Source organism: Populus trichocarpa, chromosome 1, assembly GCF_000002775.5.
Source record: "Populus trichocarpa isolate Nisqually-1 chromosome 1, P.trichocarpa_v4.1, whole genome shotgun sequence".
In the NCBI taxonomy this organism is placed as follows: Eukaryota; Viridiplantae; Streptophyta; class Magnoliopsida; order Malpighiales; family Salicaceae; genus Populus; species Populus trichocarpa.
In genome coordinates, this window is record NC_037285.2 from 4,857,521 (window position 1) to 4,881,786 (window position 24,266).

The following is a 24,266-nucleotide window of genomic DNA, read 5'->3' on the forward strand; positions in this document are numbered from 1 at the left end:
GATTTGAAAAGGGGTAAGACGCGTGGAATCTTTCAAGCTGCAAATGGGACCAAAATGAATAAAACCAGCTTGTTTTTTTTTTAGCTGTCTGATTTCCGCAATAATCCTGTAGGTTAGATGTGCTATATAAATTAAGAGTCTCGATATTTATAATCCTCTTGCTCCTGCAATTGTGGCTAAAAGGGACCTTTTTCGTGATATTCTAAAAAGAATGAGCCTTTTTAGTCATTTTCTCCTTGGAACATACCCTAAAGCCTAAAGGTGTTAATTAGCTGGATGACCCTTTAGTATTTCTCTCTTTTTATTGAAATTATTATTATTCCTATTCCCTTTTCCTCGATAGAAAACAGGTGGAACATGATATAATAATATTTCGTCTGTCTTAATTAACAAAGTCAAAAAAAATATTACCCTTCTAAGGAATATAGTATAATTATTATTTATTATCGTGGAGTAGTATTAATATTATTTAACATAACTGACTGACTGTCTGACCACCATCTCTCTTTTTTTTCTTTTTTCTTTCTCTCTCTCTCTCTCTTCTGCAACTATTTCATCACCTCACAAGCTTCCAAACAAAGAGAATTAATGGAAAGTGAGATTTGCAAGTTTTATTCTCCTCGTTGTCCTTGGGTATGTTTACGATGAAACATCAAATAAAAACCCTTACCTGGTTAATGGGTGTCTCTCTCTCTATTGATTCCATTATTTTAGCACATGCCTATGGCAACATCAACTATAGATCTCTCTTCCCAATATTGTCCTAGTAACACTTACAGTCAGTTTGGCAGCCGTCTTCATATCCATGGCTTACTTTGAGATCACGAACAAGAACCATCATCTTCATCATCGATATACGCGGTTCGGGGTTCCAGCTTCTCCTTGGATATGACCATGGTTCCTGCTCGAAGTCTTTCTAAACAACAACAGCAACAGCATCAACTTTGTTATGGTAGTTATTTTGGTGGAGGTACTAGTGCATATAATGAGAGTTTTGGTCTTATGAGCCGATTAGAAGGTTATGACTCTTGTGTTAGTGAAGCTTGCTTATTAGGATCTGATCTAGTGGTGGCTAATATTCCCATGGCTGAAGATGAATCAAGAACTAATAGTGTTAATAATGAAGCTGGCTCAAGCTCAAAAGATGTTCAAGAAGAGAGAGATGAAGGGTGGCTCCAATTGAGTATAGGGGGTCAAACAACAACGACAACAACACCAACAAGCCATGAGAGCAAGCACTATCATCATCATCATCATCAACAACAACAACAACTAGTACTTGATCCTACAACTAGAAGAGGAGGGTTGATTGAGCTTGATCTACTACCAGGTAGCATTAGTAGTATTTCACATCAAGCAAGACCTTTGAGTACTCCTATGTTTCATGTTCCTGATTTTAGAACTCCTCCAAGGCCAGTCATGAACATTGCTGCAAGTCATGCCACTAATTTTGGCACTACATCTTTATTCTTTCAACACCATCCAGCAGCAACTAGCTCAACCTATCCTCTTCATCAAGAGATAAACTGGCCATTTAGGCCTATGTTGCATAATATAGCGACCGCCTCATCTTCATATTCTCCGTCGTCCTCTTCTTCTTCTTTGATGCCATTGGGGTCCTATTTTTCACGTCCGTTCCAAGTAAATAGTGGCATGGATGTTGCAGGACCGAGTTCCGACTTTAGAGTAATTGATCCTCCAAGAAGACCCCATTCTGGCATTTGGTTTTTACTACAAGCGTCTCAAAATCAGTAAGTGCAAAAGAAAAAAAAAAGGGTAGACATACGAAGAAGCACATAGAAAGATTAGCCCCACCATTTTGTTTTTGTTTTCATCTTTTGTTTACTTAATTTCATTTTAAAATATTTTTTACATCCAATTAGCTACTTTGTAATGATTTGTTTTTCATGTCTAAATGCAGAACGAAAGAACCCTTCTTGCCTCAAATATCCAAGAGCTACCTGAGAATCAAGTAACATATTTTATCTTCTCTCCTGGTTTTTTTTTTTTTTGGGGAGGAGGGGGTTAATAAAGTTTAATATATTAATGGAATTGAAGAATCCTTTTTGTTCTGAGACTTAATTATTTCGTTTTTCTTTCGATATCTGAAACCTTAGGGATGGAAGGATGACAGTTCGGTTATTAATGAAGTATCTGGTTAACAAGCTGGGACTGGATAGCGAATCAGAGGTATTTAAAACCATTATTACATTTGTTTTTCTATTCCAATCAATACATAAAAAGAAGTAGTTGATTGTACTGTTCTTCCTACCTTATTTTACACATCTGATCACTTCCTGAAGATTGGAAAATCACAGACAAATAGAAGAACCAGAAATAGGGAACGACCCTATCTTTCCAAATTACTAGTTTTAATTGCACGAAAATGGACAAAGGTGGTGTTAGAGACATGACAGAAACAGCAGAACTAGATGCGTTTCTCTAGCGGTATATATTGTGTCTGATAACTTGATATTTAGGTGAGAAGTATATTTCTAGGTAGCCAACTTCTCTTTTTGTATCATTAGGCCATAATCTATTCTTGCAATGATGGTCTAAGAACAAAAATGTTTGTCTAAACTAGGTATTGAGTCTTCTAAACTGGTCATCAATTTGAAGTTTAGTTAGTTATAAATGTTTTTATTGACAAGATTAAATTAGAGGTGTAGGGTTTAAGTGTATTACTTTGGAGATAATGTAGACCTGCCACCTTCTTTCACATGACCCCCAAAATAAATTGAAATGAGTAGCCTTTCATCCTTCACAAATGGGTTTACTGTTTTAGACCATAACACTTAAGAAAGTAACGTCTCAATGATCCGGCATAAATAATGCATACAACAATAAGAGAAAGCACAAACAGGCATAAAGTGAAGTAAAGCACTAAAGCGCGCATACATACATATAAGCAGCTGGTGGGATGGGTTAAAATGCAAAACCTTGGAGAAGAAACCTAAGCCACTAGTTTTCTCGCTGTTTGACTTCTTTCCTGCCTGTTTTAAGATAACTGGCTGTTGATACAAGTATTGCTAGGGAAGTCCGTATTTTTCTTGGTACATTAGACATAAACAAGGGTTAGTCTTGATTATCTCTAAGAATTGAGTATCATAGAGGATTTGTCTTGGTTATCTCTATTGATAATTAATGATATTCGTATAAGGAAACTCTGATTGTGCTAGGTTGCCCTATTTCGAATAGGACTATATATTGATAGACATCTGATACTTATCTTATGACTTATTATATATAGAAATTAAATTTCCCATCGTGCAACAAATTAAGAAAACTGCAATAGAAATGCGTTACTGTGTGTGTGTGTCTCAAGAATTATCAGTTAGAATATGTTGGAAGAGACATGTTCTAATATATAGAGTTTGGATTTCCTATTGTGTGTTTATCACAAAAATTAAAAAGAACAAGAAAACAGATCATATTCTTGCTACACTGCAAATCGAATTTATTAATTATAACAGTAATCATAGGCAGCGTTCTGAAACACAGGATTAATATAGTTTTATTTAGTCACTCTTTCGGTTTTTCCCCTAATTTCTTGCACTCAATGAACTCCTACAAATAACTTTACCTTCTATTCGTCCATAGGCGATTGAACTTCAGCCTCAAAAAGTTGTTGTCTTTTAAACTGATTTAAAAAGAAATTCTTAAAATCATCTATTTTTGAATTATAATAAGATCATTATATTTTTCTATTTAATATTAATCCTAGTATAAACACTATTTATTTTCTTTAACATGCACGGCATTGTTAAGAAACGATCTGGTTCTATCATCATGTGTACATCATAATTCACGTGCATTGTCCATGGAATAATTATATACACATAGAAAGGTGTATGAGGTCTTGGAAGGATGCAGATAATGGACGTATCAAAGTACTGGACAATAGATTAACTTTGTATTTTGTCATTATTAGGGGCTACGCTGTTATATACAATATATATAATATAATCCATGCAAGAGATGGCTTTGATTATCAGATTCAGTGCATGCGCAATTGTGTGTCCATCATTTATACAACGCTTCTCAGGCACACTTCATCGAATACCCACTAGCTGGCTATATCCTTCATTGTTGTTATTACCATAATTAAACTAAAGTCCCTTATAAGATAGTAATTGAGTACTCTCTATTTTTATGATTATTATCAATCGAGTATTGCTATGAAAAATATTCAGACTCGAGTTTTAATTAATTGCTTGAAATTCAGGTTTCCTGATCTCTAAGATATAATTAGTAAAATATTTTTTACTGCATCAAAAACACTTGAAGCTTTCTTGAATCATATATATATATAGATAATGAATCGACTAATTCACTTCAGGTCTTTTTAAAAGAGGGAAAATTCAGAAACCAGAAAAGATGCAAATTCATATTTGTACATGGTGCGCATATATATATATATATATGGCCACGGCTTGGGGGGGAGGAGAGTGTCCTTAGCGTATAAAAGAAGGGATTGTTGATTTATAAAGTGCCTATTTTCGTATGCAAATTTAGGGATTTAACACAGGCTTGCAGAATTATGTCCATAGACTAAATATTCTCTCCTTAAGTCTCTCAGTGTGAGATGAACCTGTGGTCTTATTGTTTCTTATTATCCCTTCTGATTCATTGGAAAATCATCGACTTCCATTGTGCAGTACTGCAATAATATTGTGTGAAAACTTTTTCTAGAGCACAAAATGACAGCCATATTTTTAGGGACAAGCACCATACGTACCGATAAACCATTGAAAGATTTTAATATTAGGGTTCAAAGTCAGTACAAAAGAAAAGCAACTGAAAGAAATCCTTATGCAGATCATTACAGCCAATGAAGTTAAAAAAAAATTCGAATCGCTGAGTTATTTTTAGGGAACACTATGTGTTTTCATTTATATGAAAGCAAAAGGCTTTTGTACATCATATTGAACAAAACTAAAAATCTAAATGACAATAGTTGTGATGCTTTAGGATGTAATATATAGCTACTAAAGCTGTAGTTTTGGCCATTTTTTTCCTTCTTTTTCTAGTTTATAGTTTCTACTCTTTAATTAGGTTATTTGAGTTTTCTAGACAAGTGATGTATATCACTATGGTGCTTATACATGTCTTTTGTGGCTAACGGAAAAAAATAAAATCACTGTACGCATGCCTATATGCTTTCACTACGTAGCACCTATTCACTACTCATGAGTGTTCCATATAATTGAAGTAAAGAAAAACTAAAAAAAAAAAAAAACTCTAATTCATAATCGAAAACTTTTAGTTATAGAACTTGTCTTGTGCCAGTATTTTCTCAATCATATAGTAAAACCAACAAATTGAATTTAAGAAGTAGAGTCCTGAGGGTCAGTTAGTGTTCCTTGTTCTATTAAAAGCGTGTGTATGTGTAGAGTAGGTCGTCCATTAGGCATGGAGAAACAGCACACAAATTCTTGCTCTTAAAATTTTTCCCAATTTGTAGTATTGATGCAAATATTTTCATCTCATACCATTTCTTTTTTCCTTATTGATTGAAGACGATTAAAATAAAAGGCCAGTGCATGATTACTTGATCTAGAGCCATCCATTGTCCCTTGTCTTCTACGGCAAGCAATGCTTAGGTTTGTTTCTAGGGTGACAAACAAGAAAGAGAAGAGAATGCCAAGACAGCGCGCGTATCATTAAAAAACTCGAACTCAGACCTGGAAATATATATATATGAACCACGCAGTGTTAGTTGATTTCGCCATATTCCTTGTCCTAGGTGGTTACTACATATAGCTTGTCTCTGTTGTCTTCGCTACCTACAACACACAAATATATATATTAACACTCGTATATTTTGGGCTTGTTAGGTTGTAACATGACATGCTCAACATTCCATCTTGTTTTAAAATAATTTAGTTTTAGTTCTTGCGTATAAGTTCGTAATTAGGTCAACCCTTATATATAGGATGATTAATTTGGATCGTGTGAATATATATTAATTTCTGTTGCTGTCTTGCACTTCATGCCATGCCATGAAGTAAGGAGATATGCCGTTAACACAATATCCTATTTTATCAATCATGCCCAATTACATACCCAACAACCAAAAACCGTCCGAACTCTTCTGTTTTTTTCCACTCTTGAAGCAGATTAAAAAGAAATTAAATAGCATACAATACATGGTTTATATTCTTACCTAAACTAAACGCATGTAATCACTAAACAATCATCCATGGCATAAACTATTGTAGTTATCTAGCATGTACGAGGACAAATTCAATGTTCTTCTTTGCTTTCATAGACTACAACTAGCTAGCACATTTCATGTTATACCATATTAGTTGTTATATACACATAGGCTGCAGGTCAACTTAATTATGCCATTGATTTGACAATTTCTTATTGGTGTTGGATCCACCGCCAGGTGATTTTAATAAAACTTGTTCATAAAGTTTCATTTCTAGGAAGTAATTCGTTCATGCCGTCCAGAATATTATGCAAGACATCTTTAAAACAATGCATGCAACTAAGTACCCAATGATTAAAAACTTCTTAAGTAGGTGTGAAAGACGAGGTCGAACTTATAATTGCATTTGAGGAGAATAATGAGGCCTAGCTAGCTAATAAGTTTTAGCTTAATTCAAGGAATCTGTCCTCAAATCAATTTATATATTATTAAAATGAGGTTTTTGTAATATTTTTAAATCTTGAATGATCATTATAATTTTATAATATCTCAAAGGTTACTGTAATTTACCATATTATCTATGAGAGTCTAGGTATTCATATATTATAGTATATATTTTTGTAATGATTTCCCACAATCTAATGGCTGGAAATTCTTATTTAAGAAGGACATGTGTGCAAGCAATAATAGTCGAGGAGGGTAATAATCACTATGTAAGAAAGCCAAAAAGATGCCTTCATGTTGGGAAGGCTTCCTTCCTTTCTGAATATATATATTTTTTTAGCTAGCATTGACTTTAAGATATGTATAAGAACATCATCAACTTAGATGTGGATTGTCTTGGCATATATAGGTGACACTTGAATATTATTATTAACATAAGAAAAAGAAAAAGAAAGGGAGATACTAAAACATCAAATGAAATCATATCGTAGGGCCTAAAAAATCACACGTGGACCATGTCATTATCGAACTCACCATCTCCAATCTGCATGCGTTATCTCTCCCTTTGGTCACGCTCTCCCTTCTCTCAGCTCAGCTTTTAGCCTTAGGTTCCTCTCTTTTTCATTAGGGATTATTGTGCTTCAAAAGATCCCATGATCAAAAACACCTTAAGTGGTGCACTTTGATAGAAATATTAAACCCCATCTTCATCAACACCATCATCATCATCATCACCATCATCTACACCATCATCTCTCTCTAGCCAACCACAAAAAAAAAAGAACTCCACTAATAAAGAAAATCATAAGAACCCACCCATGTATCTAACGTCGGAGGAAAGCAATGCATGATCGAATAATCCACAGCAAAATTATTCCAAGTTGTTGAAAAGGAACAAAAACAAAGGGCATTAAAAGACAGATAAGCCTCCTCCACGAAAATGAATTCTGTGTAGATAGCTGGTGAAACCACGATGTGCATGCAAAATAATATATATATATATATATATATATATATATATATATATATATATATATATATATATATATATATATAGTGTTTGATATTTTTGATCATTCCTGGTGTGTGTGTGTGTAAAGAGATAAAATCTGGCCAAACCCTTTATTAATTAATTTGTTGGGTAGTTTTCAAATACACCAAGCTTATGTTAATATATATATATATATATATTACTTGGTGGAAGAATATTGGCCTTGTTAATTACATGTATCAATAATAGGTCGACTGAGCAACGTGAGGTAGACGTGCATGACATGAGATTGATGAATAGTTAGGTTCTGTAGTTTATTTTGCCGTGGTTTCCGGATCCATTACAATTTACAAATTTTCTTTTTAGAATATGGTGACTGGTTAGATTATAAAATCTTTGATGCTACTGTATATTATTATTATTATAATGATAATAATAAAATAAAGTCTATGGGCTCATGATTTTGCCTTACGAGCAAAGACTAGGTGGGCCCCGTAATGATTAAACCCGGGCAGTTTTCGAGATCGTGGGTGAAGGGACGGGCAGCCCCAAAGGGTGGATTGTCATGGCTGACCGCTGACCGTAGTAGTTCTTGTTGCGCCATGGAATTTTATGGGTAAAGTAGACGTTACAGGGATATATATATACATTATTATGGGGCTATGCGAAAGACGTAAGCTAGAGACAAAGCATGACTTCAAATACATTTTTTTTTTTAAATTAATTTTTTAAAATATTTTTGGATGATTTTGATATCTTAATATTATAAATATAAAAAATATTATTTTATATTTATTACCCACCACAACACTAAATATACACACACTAAACTCTATTAAAAAGAGAAAAAAAAAAAAACAAAAACAAAATGAAGTCACCACATGCTAGCTTGCTTGCATCTATACTCGGATGCTCGCATCTTTCGTTACTTCCAAGTGAAACTTGGTGTTGCGCACCTAGCTAAATGCTTACAAAAGGGTTTTTACAAAATTAACTTAGAAATCGAGATGAGTAATTTCTAGCTAGCTACACCAATCGGGGATTAGCATAGTCATGATGATGCTCTCCCTCGTCAGACAAGGAGAGAAGAGGAAATGGCGTCTTCCCGTTTTGACTACTTAATATACGTAGATGGGTTTTTCTTTTGGATTGTTCTTCTCTCGACTATTTAATACCTTAAAAAAAAAAAAAAAAAAAAAAACAATTGATGTAGATAGAGGTTAAGGTTTCAGCTATTAATTCGAAGTGACTGGATATTCTTCTAATATTTGCTTTCATGCTCATGTGTGTGATGCTTACAGTATTTACTTTTCATGCTCACTTTTTTTTTTTTTTTTTTTTTGACGATTGTGGTTTGATAAAAGCAGATAGAGATAACCTGTAGAGGGCAACAGCTTGTACCTTTCTTGACGTTGCAGCATGTAAGGGATAACATATGGAGCCCAAGAGATGCACTCACTTTGCTTCCAGAATCCTCAACCACAGATCATGTCATGGTGCTGCACTATGGTAGAAGTGCTTAAAAGTCCCCAAACATTTCTCATTATTTATTTCTCACTTGTATCATTGTTAAGTTATCATACACTCGTTTCTTCCATTTCTTTTCTTTTATTTTTTCGGCTTTTAGGCTCTGTTATTTATTCTTGCCTTTTTCTTTTCTAATTCACTTCTCTAATTGGAGAAAATAGTTTGGAATACCCGCCTGAGATGAGGTTTACATTTTCGGAGCAAATAACATGACCCAAAGTGTATTTCCAAGCTATGCCGCTTTATCGATATTTAATTATATTTGTTTTATTAACGAGCATCAACATCATCTGATGATGGACGACAACTTTTTGCATATTATAACAAAAGTTCAATAAAGCAAAGTTTTTATTATTTATCTTTTTATTGTTCATCAAATACATGTCATTGTGGATTAAAACAATATAATAATATGGTTATTTTTATCAAAAAAAAAATATTAAATATATAATTGAGAATGAGATTACTATATCTTTTCTATGAGATATATTTGACATTAAAAAAATAATTCAGAACAGAATAATCTGATTAAATTTTTTGAAGTCTAGCACTAAAAAATGACATGGCTGCCGTATTGACATCAGGCATGTTTGTCAGACTGTTAATTAAGCACCGTGATCCGTCAGCATTCCATTGAAGCGCCGGGCTTCCGTATCCATATGCCAGGCATCAAGGGCTGTGAACTCATACTCGAGTAAAAATTACAAGGATTTGAAATAGGCAAGAGGATGGTCTGAAAGCGCCAGAGAACCACCTCCCTAATCAAGCAATCCTCCACGCCATTGCCCCCCAAATAAATTCTTCCCAGGGCATCCTGTTTTAAAGTTAATTGCATTAACCAAACTCATCCATAACCATAAACTTTTTTTATGCCTACACAGAACAATTCAACGTACAATCGACAACTCCTCTGCCATGCAACAGATAGCAATGAACGCCCACAAGAGCATAGCAAGGAGGCAACTTGTTTGAAAAACCTGAGCAAATCCATGTCCTACGCACACATGTAATCCTGCAAGGAGCACATACATTTTAAGATTTGTTTATCTTGGGGATTAAGATTATCCCAGGTTCGGGACACAAATGCAATCATCTTAATTGTTATTTTGAAATAATGTAATTAAACAGCTAGAATTGAAAACAATTAAACAATAGAACACATCGCAAAGAAAGAGAAGCAAAGGCATATGCCGATATGCGCTGCCAGAACTTCAGTAGAACCCCTCAAAAATATTGCAAACGTCAGTGTCAAACTGTAAACAATACATGTAAAAACCATGTCAAAGAACATTAAAGCAAGAAGTCCACAGCTCCAATTAGGTTCTGCATTCCTCGTGTTTGATATTATTCCCGCATTATATACACAGAACTGCTACTCAGCTCTTCCAAATCATTTAGATCATGTGTTACAGAGGCAAGTCTTGAATATTGCAGAAATCTTCATAGTTCACTAGTTCATCACTTGCTTCATTCTTTAAACTCTAATATTCCACCAATCAGACATTCTTCAGAACTACATATCCACTTTGGCAACTTATTACAAACCTTCAACTTCAAATCAATGTACAATGTTCAGAAAAGCCAAAGGACTGCTTACAGTTTAAGCCAAATACACCAAAAATAGCATTGCAGAATGAAATGAAAGCGCGATTAATTTCATCGATGCACAAATTTCTTTAAGAGGGACAACGCTTCAGCAGTTGACCCCTTCATCATTTATGAAAAGGGCATGATCTGCACTGCCCAGAATCAACATATAACAAGCAGGGACCTTACAATCTTTAGCATGCTGTTCTAGTGAGAGGAAAAGGACAAGAGACAGACCCCCACAAGATAAGATGCATGAAAGGAAATCCATTCATTATAACATTTAACCAAACTACAGAGGCAATATGTGCAATTATTAGAAAAATTATAATACTGACAGAATAAGGGAAGAAAGCCACTAAAACCTTATTAAACTTGAGAAACGAACCAATAAAAAAGAATGGAAAACTTGCTACGGCTTGATCAAGTTGAAATTTAAGATTGAAGTAGACCCAAATTATAGATGGATCGGCACGTGCAATTAGTACCTTAAGATAGAATAAAAGGTTTCTTACTTTAGCACTCACATACAAAGAATAGTTGATTACAGCACCCTGTTTCCAGCAATGGGTAGCAATAATTCTATCTAACATCAAAGATCAGTTCCAGAAGGAAGTATCATTCCAGAAGGGGGCAAACACGACACATTTATGATGTATGTCCTTTCTGTGTGCAATGCATGGGGTTCTTCATTCAGAACCGATTCTTAACTACTTCCCATACCACAAGCCAGCACATTATTTATTAGGAGTCCATTTGGCATGACTTTTACAAATTGAATTAAGTTGCTTTTGACTTTTGACTCAAAGAAAAGTCACAATTATGTTTGCTCAAAAATAACTTCAATAACAAAAAATTCTTATAAATTTGAGTCAAGATTTTGCTTTATCAAAAGTTAAACTCTGTAACCTTCAACTTTTTGATTCTACGTTTTGCCATCTCCATTATTCAAAGAAATTGCTTTATGTCATGAAAAAACATACTTCTATCTTGAATTATTTGTATCACAAGTATTCTACAAAGAAGATAAACTTATGAGAAGATATTGTCCCGGTACCATTCTACCTTGTCAAGACGACACCAAACCTTGAGCTGTTCATTAGCTGAAGTGTAACTCATGAAAGAGAGTTAACAATTGAGGTAAAACTATTGACTTAAGAAAGACACAGACAAATAATTTTATCCTAAAATGTTCTTGCAAGCCCATGAGTCGTCTCAAACATGAGATGGCAGTTTTACTTCTCTAAGACAAATTATATTGGATCAACAATAGATTCATCCTACATGACATAAACAAGGTACAATCAACCCTATTGCTCAGATAAAAGTGGCAGTAGATTCAGAAATTTGTTAAATTATAAATTTCCTTAAGCAAGAGGATCATCCCAACACGAGAATAATGTTTCAACAGAACAGAAAAATTGGCTGACTTGTCAACATGTATGACATGTGCCAAAGCAGAACGCAGTACAAACATGATCAGGATGCACCATCATTCTGGACTTAAACTAGAAAATGAGCCAATGAAGCCAAAGCGGTAGATAAAAAAGAGATGTCAGCCCGTCACAGTGAACAGGGTGAATACTCGGTATAAATGACAAATCCAAACAAATTCCAGACCCTGATTCCTATTACGGTTTCGTACAAGAAAGAGGCTTGGCATCAGTGTGCTTAAGTTTTGAGAGAGCAAAGACATAAATGTTAAAGGGGGAGGGGGTGGAAAAGAGATGAGAGTGAATACGCAGATTATTTGGAAATTTGCAGCCACTCACGAATCATGAATTCACCCAATGAGAGAGACGGTGTCCAGTTTCAAGAATCACATGACTATGCTACTAGTGTCCAGTTTCAAGAATCACAAGACTATGATACTATTCAAGCTAGTACTTGGCTTTATCAAACTCATCTTAAGCCCTAAACTTTTATGCTTATGTGTGGTTGACATGAAGAAGGTGCCATCAAAGTAGTAGCAGAGTTGATCAGTGATAGCAACAAAGCATACAAAAGTTTAACCTTGGTGACAGAGGACCGGTATGGTAAGTCAAATGACACAATCGCATAACCTTAATAACCAAAAAATTTACCGCTCAAACACAAGCATTATGTCAAGAAAATAAATAGCAACCAATCAACTCAATCTCCAAACAAAGAAAGATATAGTTATTAATATTTAAACCAACTCCACCACAAATAGACAGTGAAACTATTCGGCAATAACTAAATCAAGAAAGCATATCATGTAGAAAGGCAAGCCAGATGACATTGCTAAGAAAGAAATATCTTGAAATATGAGCAACATGTACTTGTCCAACATTAACCTGAATGGATTTTGAAATGACAAATACTATCAAACATGTCAAATTGCAAGATTAAAGAAAAGGGAACATCACAAGCAAGAAATCAATAACAAGAAACTACCAATTGATACCCAGACTATATCATCATTATTATTAGTCAAAAAAGATAGCTCAAACCATCTCAGGCATGCATTTTTATCTATTATCACAATTCATCCATGACCGAGGTTTTTTACTCAAAAAAGAAAGTTACACCAATTACTCTAAAAGATATAAACCAAAAAAAAAAAAAAAGAGTTCAAAACTCACTGAAACCCCTTTCTAAGCTTCTGAATCGCGGAATACAGTTTCCTTCTCGAACCAACTGCATTTATTCCCATATCTTTCAAATCCTCCAATGTCAATAACGGCAACACTTGATCATCCACTTCATGTATCTCAAAAACAGGGGCGTATCGACTTAACCCTAACTCAATCAACCAAGTCCTCACGCCTTCCCATTTTCGCTCCGAATTATCATCATTCTCCATTTCTATTCCTTCATTTTCCCTACTCTCTGTAACCCTAACTCGACCAGAACCCGTGCCTGTTCTCCGATTCCCTTGCCAGAAATCTAAAGCAACATTTTCAACAGAATGAACCGGACTTTGATCTTTTAAAGGACTATCAGAATCAAGATCGAATTCCCGAACAAACCCTTCCTCTCCATTTGAATTCTCCAAATTAGTATCTCCTTCATCGATTCTAGAATTCGATGAAATCCAATTCGATCTCACTCTCTTCGTTGTACCTCTCTTCGCTTTCCTTCCATGACCGAACTCGAGAAGATTTAGATCTCCGTTTTGATTATTGTTAGGGAGCTCGTGTTCTTCAATTTCGTTGCTGTTTCCGTTAACGAGATGGGTTAAAGAACGAGCTTTGATTGATTTTGAGGAGTCTTTAGGGAGGCGCCACGTGTGGTGTTGCTGCAGCTGCTTTGTTGACCGTCGCACGTGCGTGTCATGTGCTGTTTGGTGATGGTGGTCCCCGATCTCACCGAGACGGACGCTTGGTCGACGTTGCCGTTTTGGTATTGGTGGTGGTGGCCCATGGTTTTCTGATTCAGCTAGGGCTAGAGCTGTTGTTGTGGCAGTTGTGGTGGGGTCTATGGCGGCGGATGCTGTGGTGTTGGTGGTGGCGGCGGCGGCGGTGATTGGGCCATCCGGTGGAAGTAACTCGGCGGCCATTTTTTTTATGAGAGAGAAGATAGAGAGTGTAAGCCTGTCTGGACGGAAGTGCGCGTAGGATAAGGGTTTGGATAGGGGAATCTGGTGGTTTCAGAAGTATGGTGTGTTTGTATTCTGGACCGTTCGATGAGGTTTATTGTGAACTGTTGCTTCCTGTCAGATGCTAAGGCCCATCTTGACGTTCATATCGGAAGTTGCTTCGCTGGGCCCATCTTGACGTTCTTTCGATTCTGGGCTGATAAATGCCAAGGCCTATATATGTTCGGTTACCCCAAAATATGAACTCATTTTATATTTAATATCAAAGATTTTATATTTAATTATGAATCTCATATTATTCCCTTGATATATCTAAAAATTAGTGGATTTTAGTTTCTCTTAGTTTCTTAAAACAAAATTTATCTTAATTTTTTGAGTGTAAGTTTTCCCATCAAGTCTATAATTGTAATTTATTTTATACTGCTATAATTGTAAATCATGACTAAATTCAAATGAAATTAAGATTGTAGGAGTAAGAGTATAATATATATAGTTTTTTATATTGTAAATCTTTTTTTTTAATAATTTTATAATAATCATTACCGTAATGAGATGCTCTAAACCTTTGCTAAAAATTATAGCAATAAATAAAAATAAAAATAAAAATTATATCATAATAACTCTTTAATTTAAGAAAAAATATTTTAGGCAAAAAAACTTGAAATAATATAAGTTATAAGAGAGATTATTCCCTCATCTCTTCACTCTTTACCGTACCACACAAATTTTATGTCAGTTTACATTCGGGTACTTTATTTTATCTTTTCACTCTTCACCGTATCACACAAATCTTATCTTATGTTAGTTTACTTCACTCTAAACTAAAATTTCATCTCTTAATGCTCTAAAAACACCTGCAAATTATCTTTCAAAAACCCTTCTTAACATTGTTTTATTTGTAAAAATAATCTTGTGTCCTCCATTTGCTAGCAGAGAAATACAAACATTTATCCTTAGCTTCAATCAATAACCAAGATCTATTCTCAAACATCAATGATTTAAGATAATCCAGCTCATAAGATCTATATCCTTCTCCTTTGTATTATAAAATAGCTCGAAAACCCTAACCCTAACCCAAGCAGCTGGAGGGGAGGGAGATCAACACTGCCATGAACATTAGATTATTCTTCTTTGTCTTATAATAAATAGCTAAAAAACCCTAATCCAAGCAGCTGAAGGGGAGGGAGATGAACACTGCCATGAACATTATCTCTTAGTCCAGAGTAGCCTTACTCCTTGATCTTTCCAGCCTGAAACAAACTTAGAAACAGCCCTCGTATCATCACAACCCCCACAGCAGCCCTGATAATATCTCTTTCCATAAAGCCACAGTGATACAAGCCACCATGGACCTTCTTCAGCTTTCAAAAGTGAAAAATGAAAAAAAAAAAAAAAAGATAAAAGAATGACCCTTTCTTCTAAGGAAACCATGACCTGACCCTCGTCTTCTCCCCTTCACCTCTCAAGAACAAACTATATATTTTCCAAGCTCATCTATACTGTTGATGAGATCACCTGAAGCGTACGTTGCTCTTTCTCCACGACTAACGGTTTAAGTTACAACATGTTTTCTTCTCTGTTCATGGCTTCACAAGCATCTGCTTGCAGAGTCCATGCCAACCAAACTGCAAATTAACATCCTTCTCTTTCCACGACATCAACAGCACTGGTTTTGGTCATAATCAACAATTGATTCTTGCCAACTATGAGCAATAGTTCATGACTCGACCGTGAACAGTAGCAGCCTAGCAGGGTTTCTCATCCTTAACAGCAAGTTTCACCGTCAGCAACAACCGGCATCTCTCCTCAAAAAACATGCAACAGTCAACATATATCTCTCTCACTCTCTGCACTGTGAGCTTCAATCACGCCATCAGCATCACTAGTTCCATCAACTGTTAAATTTGGTAGTGCATCGTGACTAGTATCACCAGCAGCTCATCTCAGCAAATCAGTAGCTGATCATCACGGTGGTGACTGGTTTTTGGAGAGAAGCAGAAACATTCCTCAGCAACTCAGCCACTTCTGACCACCACCAGCAGATTTGTTCTTCTCAATCACGCCAGAAGAGGTTGTGCACCTCATTCCAACAGCAGCATAACAATTTCAACCGTGAGCATGAAGCCAGGGTCTCTTCTCAGCACTGTGAACAGTTCCTCAACAGTAGCAGCATTAGTGGTTGTCCTCCCAGCCAATAGCAACATCTCCTTCCTCAGTAGATCAGAAACCCAACCGGTCAACCAGTTACCAATAGAATTCCAATCGGTCGAACGGTAGCAGCAAAGTTCTCCTGAGCAGCAGCAACATCTCGCGGACAACAAAGATGTAAAAATCTCAACAATACTCTGGCAAGTTGGTTCCAACACCAAACCGACGCCATCAACTCCAGCAACTCAAGGCCAGGTAAGGTTTCTCTCCTACTTCCTCAAGTTATAATAGGTACTGTGGATTGATATGAGAATAAAGCTTGTAACTAAAAAAGGCATGCTGTGTATGTAGTTTTTGGGTAAAGCAATATGAATTATAAGCAAAAGTTATATGTTTCACTTAAATCCAACAAGAGAGAAGCCTGGCATTTCGTTGTTGTTTTTCTTATTAGAACCGCTTTTTTTTATTGATTAATTTCTTTACGGGCCATGCTCATTAGTTTGGCATATTTGCTCTTTGGGTTGCTTTGGGTTGATTCCTAGGTTAAGTACATTTTTGCCTAATAAAATTTGTGGGTCTTTAATTTGGGTTTCAGTTTTTGTTTTGAGCTCATGCATTTTTTTATAGGGTTTTTAGTTTTGAGTTTGGCTAATGTGGCTGGGCTAAGCCTTTAAGTACTTAAGAGAAAATAATGCATTTTTTAGGTCATTAAGGTTTGTTTGGCAAATAGGTTCTAAGAAAACTTCCAAGCCTTATATTTCCTTTTTTTTTTTTAGTGGTTTTGCAAAACATGATCTTAGTTAATTTCTAATTAAATTTAAGGATGTACTTTGCAATTAATTTTCAGTTCCACATATTTTTTACCCTCTCGTATTTAAAATTTAAAATTATTATCGATACGTAAATTGATTTTCGGTATTAAATGAATTGTTTTCCCTCCACAAAACAACAAAAATTTTCTTCCAAAAATAATACATCTAAATATTTTTATTGCATTTGGTACTGCGGTAGCTGTTGTGGTTGTTGTTTGAAAAAAGTTGTTTTATAAAAAGTACTTTCAATTAAAGTTGGTTTGGAAAAATATATGTTTGGTTAAAACAGTGGTTGAAATTGAGGTTGAATAAAAAGTAGTTTAATGTATTTGGTTAAGAATGCTTTTGAAATTGAGGTTATAAAATAATTTAAAAATATATATATTAATATTGATGGTTTTTAATTTAAATATTGTAGATTTAACTATTGTTATTACATCATGAAATAAATAATACTTTATATAAAATATTTTTTATTATTCCATTAAACTATCTACAATTCCATCATGTATGAAATACATACGACAAGGACTATAATCTTCATAAATTTTTTAAAAGCGCAACAACATCAGGTAAAATATAATCAGGAACAAAATTGGGATTGCGATCAAATTCTGCAAATGTTACATCATCAAGCGATCTCCGTCTAATTTATGTAGTGTCATTGAATAATGTTTAATACTAGTTTTTCGAAAAAAAACACAATTAAAAATAAAAAAAATATTTTTTTATTTTGCTGGGTCGGACCCAGTTCAATGCATTTTTGGCTTTGAACCGGACACTGTCCGGCCAGAACAGTGGAGAATGTCTCCACTGTTCACGTGAATAGTGGAGCATGGCTCCACTGTTTATGGGTTTTCTCCTCACAAGAAGCAGCAAAGAGCTGCTTCTTGTAAACTTGTGGCACAACCACAGTTGATGGTGGGCCCTACCAGTAAGAAATTGCTTTTGTTGCAATACAAAACAACAATATTTGTGGCTGCGGGTGAACCTCACCCGCAGCCACAATACCAAACGGCACCAAAGTCTCTCAAAAATAAATTATATTTGCATAATTTAGCATACTAAAAAATCACAAAAAGATAGTTTTTTTTTTTATTTTGTATGCATATTGGATTTGATATATAGCCAGATGATTAAAATCATGAAAACTTGGTCTATCTTCTAAAAACACCAAAAACTTATTTTGTTTCTTTAAATATCCAAGGTTATGAATTTATATGTGAGGTATATTTCAAATATTAAAACAAACTTTTTTTCTTTTTGTTTTGACTATAGAACGACTAAGTTTGACTCATGAAATCAAGGTCCACTTTATTAGGGTGTGCCAACTTTAACTAATAAACATACTAACGATTAAAAACACACAATAATACCTTAGAAAACAAATAAATAAACAATGTAGATTACTTAAGGTAAAGTATATTAGCAGTGATATATTTTCCCTATACATAATCAGTTTTTTTATCCAGACTGAGATCAATTAGGGTTTTTAATAACCAAAATATTATATAGCGACTCTAAACCCATTTATTGATAAAAAAAAATATTCTTTCCCCATCATTAAAAATCCTTATCAATGAGAATGATTGTCGTGATATTGTATACGTGCAACACCCGTAAAAATAAAAAATAAAACTATCTTTTTGTGATTTTTTAGTATATTAAATTATGCAAATATAATTTATTTTTGAGAGACTTAGGTGTCATTTGGTATTGTGGCTGCGGGTGAGGTTCACCCGCAGCCACAAATACTGTTGTTTGGTATCGCAACAAAAGCAATTTCTTATTAATAGGACCCACCATCAACTGTGGTTGTGCCACAGGTTTATAAGAAGCAGCTCTTGTGCGGAGAAAACCCATAAACAGTGGAGCATGCCTCCACTGTTCAGACATTTTTCTTTTTGTTTTGACTATAAAACGACTAAACTTGACTCATGAAGTCAAGGTCCACTTTACTGGGTTGTGCAAACTTTAACTAATAAACATACCAACGATTAAAAACACACAATAATACCTTAGAAAACAAATAAATAAACAATGCAGATTACTTAAGGTAAAGTATATTAGCAGTGATATATTTTCTCTATACATAATCAGTCTTTTTATCCAGACTGAGATCAATTAGGGTTTTTAATAACCATAATATTATATAGCAACTCTAAACCCATTTATTGATAAAAAAAAATTATTCTTTCCCCATCATTAAAAATCCTTATCAATAAGAATGATTATCGTGATATTGTATACGTGCAACACCCGTAAAATAGCACGAGCCAATAAACTAATGGATACTACATATATTAGAACATGCATTGCTTAAATCTTAATGTTAATCATCAGTTTTTTTTTATATATATGAACCAAAAATTTTGAATGGTATATCTAACACTATCAAAAAGTTTGAATTTATATATTTTGATCTGATTCATATACTAATATATTTATAAAAAACAAAAACCAAAATCAATAAAGGGGAAGTTTTTCGTAACCTGTTTTGACCATTTTCCAGTATATTTTTAAAAAATTAAAAATTAAAGAGTAAAGTAATGGTCAAGGAAAAGAGTGACCAAAATAAATATAAAACTTTCATAAAAGTGGAATAAGAAAGATAGGAGATTAGTGATTGTGTGTCATCAACTCATTGGCTAAATAACATTATCACTAATAAATGTTTCTATCAACAATGACACTTTTCAAAACAATTATTTTAAACATTCCACCATAACTTTCAAAGCAAAGTTATACATAGGGAATTCTGAATCTTAGAGGACCACATGATCTAAAACCAAAGAAATACAACGAAATATAACAAATTAACTTCCAAAATCACACGAACCAATAATTTGTATCACAACTCATGGAACACAATCTAGATAATGAGGAACTTGAAAATAAGAGGCATTTCTGCAGGTAATGTTTGACATCTGATTTTCCACTAGAAAATAGCAAATTGGCTAATCCACGCTGCTAAACAATCTTTCATGCCCTTTAAGAGTTGCTGGTTTCCTGAAAAGTAGCCATTATCGAAATTAAGAACGTAGTTTTTATGATTGTTTGCCTTACATTTGAGAAGCACTTAAAAAGTTGTTTGCTGGGAGTACGTGAGGTGTGGCTGCAACACTGAAGTGGGTGCATCTGATGTCCCAACGAAAGGAGAGAGCTGGGAGGATCCAGATTCTAGATCGGACGGCAACTGAAGTTCCGAGCTAAATAGCTCCTGGAATTGGCACATTAAGGAAGGAGTCAGTTATACCATAGGAGAAGCTTTTAAATAACATGATTCAAAATTCAATGGCTTAATTTTAAATAGCATGGCAGATAAATATTTACCTGCCATGCTTGTGTCTCCATATTGTAGTTCACTTTAAAGTCATTAATGACCATTTCATTAACCAAAACAAGTTCTGCTTCAAGTGACTGAACAGTAAGAGAGTTAATGAGATAGGTAACTGGGGATGGTTAGATTTGAATGAAGAGGCCATTTTATGCAGTGTCTTCGTTAATTCTTACCCCGATTCGATCCTTTAGAGACTGGACATATCTGATTATCTCATCCAGTATGAGAGCCTTGCCGGTTATCTGTTAGTTATATGACAACCCATTAACATGTATAACTGAATAATCTCAATCACGGATCAAAATTTTCCTCGGACTCAGTATTAGCAGATGACAAGAAAGTGTATTTTTACCTGGTCGCATCCAGGAACCAGAGATTGCAAAAGCTTCATCTTCGCACTGATTCTCTCTCTTCTCACCTACAAAACCATGTTTCCCAAAAACAAGAAATAAAACAATTTGGCCGCTATTTCATGAAAAGCTAGCAGGTTCCATCAATCAGTGCTTTAATTAATTACCCTCTCAGCAAGGCTGTGACTGTCTGTTGCTTCACCCCTTCTTGCCCTGACGTGAACATAGCCGGTCGGATGCTCGAGAGGAGGAGCTTTCTTCTGTCTTTTTGTGGGCCTTTGTCTCTCTAGATTTGTCGAGACGGAACTTTTTGGGTTTCGTTTCTCACGTTTGCTTTCTTTTTTTACCTGATCACATGCAGTACAATGAAATCCAGTGATATTGTATCAATATCAATCATGTACTGTTCATGCAAACAACTAGTCATGTGTTGATTAGCAACATTGAGACTAATACATTAATTCATTACTTAAAATTGAGTTAACAATATTTGGTATGTAATTCTTACATCTCAGTAATGTATATAATATATATGCCGTGCATAATTAGCATATTCCCTAAACCGCCATGTGTGTATTATACTCACCATTGAAGTGCAATATTCCAGCTGTAGCATTTCTCATAAAATTCTGTTCAATTTTTATGCCAACATGGTTTTAGTTAGGAAGCTTGGTATTGGGGATCATACGTACCTTTTTGGTTGGCAATGATTGCTTTCTCATTTGCCCCATTGTCGGGGTCATCACCTGAGTAACTTGATCCTCTTCACTGTAGTCAAGACCAACCACCATGGATGGTGAACTTGAATTATGATTTACAATCGCAGAAGAGTAGTTTAAAGTACTAGTGAAATGGACTTTCTCACTGAAGTTCTCATCACCATGGATAGTTTCAAGGATTCTTTCAGCATGTAAAGTGCTCTCCTGGAGATATTCATGTGTCAGATTTGGAGAAAAAATTGCTCCGCTTGCAATGGTTTCTTGCTCTTGCAGTAAACTAGACACGTCGTTTTCGGTGTTGGGATTGGGCTGAAACTCGTCAACAAGAAAAGCGAGATGCTGATGCTGGTAAGGAAAGGCTGCCATTTTGGAGTCTTCAAACTGAGCTAGGTATATTGGGCAGTAATCAGATGGCTGGTGGCAGGGAGGGGGGATGGACTGGTAGGCGTCGAGCAATTTAGAACCTAGCTATAAATAAATGCGAGGGGCTCACAGACTGATGCAGTGAATGTGGAAAACTCTCTCTCTCTCTCTCTCTCTCTCTATATATATATATATATATATATATATATATATATATATATATATATATTATTTTTTAATATTAAAGAACCATATCCATCAGTTATTTCATAGATATTATAAAAAATTTCTATAAAATAATAAATTTTATTAAATATAAGTAAAAAAAGAATTAAAATCTCTTTAATTATAATGTTAAGGAGTTATCTATTATGATTTAGAATATAAGTCAAAAAAGAATTAAATCTCTTTAATTATAATGTTAAGTAGTTATCTATTATGATTTAGAAAGTTTTGGTTTTTTATTTTAGTTTTTGGATTCAAATACTAATATAATAGCAGTACTTAAAAAAAATTAAAATTTATTAAATTTCTCTAAATGTACTATGTTGATGCAAGGAATACCTCCTTAAAATCTTAATTAATGTATGGGCGGAGGGATTCATGATGTCTTTCATAAGTAAAACATGGGCTGTAATAACATGGTTATTGTCCCGGGCTGCGCGTGCATTGTCTGGCGATGATAGAGGCTCTTTGTTGTGTCTCCAGATAAGGTGTTATGTTAGAAAGATTTTTTAATTTAATCATAAAATTATAATTAATGTTCAAGAGTCGCCACCTAGTGTTATATTCACTAGAAATCTATGGTCTGCGAGAGTTTGGGTAAGGGACTGGTTGTGCAAATAGAAGACGCGTCACCCCCAGGGCAGCCTACCTAAGGTAGGCTGCATTGTTGTTTGATTGTTTTTCTAGGTCGGGTTTCTATTCGTTGGTCTTTTCTAAGGTTCAAGGCAGATCCCTCTTCATGGTGGAGTCTCTACCTTATCGAGTTAAATCCTAACCGTTCTAAAGTCTGAATTTTAACATCACATTTATTTGCACCTTGTATCTTTAATACCTGAGGGTGTACTTTATAGTATAATTTTACACCCCACAAATATTAAAGTCTACATCTGGACCCTAAAAAAATTGAAAAAAGGTTTTTGATATTTTAGTCAAGCTCTAATGGATGATCATAAACTGGTTATGATATCCAATTTGCATTTTAAAACATGAAAAAGATACAATTTTTGTTTTTATGAAGATATGCTTGGAAAAATTTTAAAATTTGGTCGTATGCATGAAAATAATTTTTTTTTTGAAAGGGAAAATTAATTTAAACGTTTTTTAGATTTTTTTTGAAAATGTTTTCAATTTTTTTTTTTGAAATATTTCGGAGAAAATCAGGAATTTTAATATCGTATTTGTATTTTATAATATAAATATACAACCCGATATTATGTAAATTTTATAGAAAAATATTTGAGAAAATCACAATTTTTTGAAATGATTTTTTGAAAAATTTTGGATTTTTTTTGGTTTTTTTAAATATTATTATTATTATTATTATTATATATTAAATATACATGAGCTGGGCCAGGCCAGCTGACTGGGCCGATCTCAACCCAACAGATTTTTCCCTTCTTTTTGGGGTCGGGCCGAGTCCGGCCCATTGTTCACCCTGTGAGCAGAGACAGTGGAGGAGGAGAAGGAGAAGAAGAAGAAGAAGAAAAGGAAGAGAAGAAAGCTACCTGGCGAGGTGGCGGTCTGGCCGTGGAGGACGACGTGCAGTGGTGAGGCCGACGGTTGGAGCTGGTTTCAGGTGGCAGAGCAGGAAGAAAGAAGGAGAAGAAAATCTGCAAGAGAGAGAGAGGGATCGGCGGTGTATGCTTTGCTGCTGGTGAGGAGTTCAGGCGACCACTGGTAGTGGAGACGGTGACGAAACGATAGTGGTTGGAATGGTGGTGGCCGAAGGCCACAGTGGAGAGAGAGGGAGAGGAAAGAGAGAAAAATTGCATAAAAAAAAGGGAAAATGGTTGGTTTTTGGCCGAATTTGGACCCGATTGTTTCCTCCCTCAGGCCATGAAATCCACCTCTATTTATAAATGGTAGAAAAGGGCAATCTTGTCTACATTGGGGAAAAATTATAGCCCTTGATTCAGTTGGGAAGAATCTCAATCGTTGGCTCAAAGTAGGCATCATGAGTTGTCAAATCTACAGGAAAATGCTGACTGAGTTGGCCTCTTTAGGCTGGCGCCAGCGTTGATGGGTTGTCATTCAGCCTGAA

General features: G+C 34.8%; 3 protein-coding genes across 9 annotated transcripts; 1 reads left to right on the forward strand and 2 right to left on the reverse strand.

Moving 5' to 3' along the window:
* The first annotated feature begins 494 nt into the window (after positions 1–494).
* On the forward strand, positions 495–9,393 carry LOC7482812 (protein LAX PANICLE 2). 2 transcript variants are annotated; one of them, XM_024587926.2, is made up of 4 exons: positions 495–1,751; positions 1,922–1,972; positions 2,118–2,190; positions 8,957–9,393. In XM_024587926.2, the coding sequence occupies exons 1-4, from the start codon at positions 889–891 to the stop codon at positions 9,113–9,115; spliced, it is 1,146 nt and encodes a 381-aa protein (XP_024443694.2). In that variant the 5' UTR covers positions 495–888; the 3' UTR covers positions 9,116–9,393. The 2 variants fall into 2 exon arrangements, with proteins under 2 accessions (XP_024443694.2, XP_024443705.2); XM_024587937.2 differs by having other exon boundaries at positions 8,960–9,393.
* Positions 9,394–9,582: 189 nt separating this feature from the next.
* LOC7482814 (uncharacterized) lies at positions 9,583–14,323 on the reverse strand. 6 transcript variants are annotated; one of them, XM_024587950.2, is made up of 3 exons: positions 13,313–14,322; positions 10,016–10,131; positions 9,583–9,933 (listed from the first exon to the last, which is right to left on the reverse strand). In XM_024587950.2, coding segments are annotated over exons 1-3 (1,035 nt in total). In that variant the 5' UTR covers positions 14,230–14,322; the 3' UTR covers positions 9,583–9,931. The 6 variants fall into 6 exon arrangements, with proteins under 6 accessions (XP_024443718.1, XP_024443711.1, XP_024443722.1 ...); XM_024587943.2 differs by having other exon boundaries at positions 9,583–10,131; XM_024587954.2 differs by lacking the exons at positions 9,583–9,933; positions 10,016–10,131 and adding an exon at positions 10,204–10,632.
* Positions 14,324–19,961: 5,638 nt separating this feature from the next.
* Positions 19,962–22,093, reverse strand: LOC18094494 (transcription factor bHLH63). Its single transcript, XM_024596450.2, has 7 exons — positions 21,611–22,093; positions 21,086–21,265; positions 20,921–20,986; positions 20,742–20,810; positions 20,562–20,648; positions 20,333–20,448; positions 19,962–20,237 (listed from the first exon to the last, which is right to left on the reverse strand). Exons 1-7 carry the CDS (start codon positions 22,001–22,003, stop codon positions 20,186–20,188), a joined length of 963 nt encoding a protein of 320 aa, XP_024452218.1. The 5' UTR covers positions 22,004–22,093; the 3' UTR covers positions 19,962–20,185.
* Positions 22,094–24,266: the final 2,173 nt, after the last annotated feature.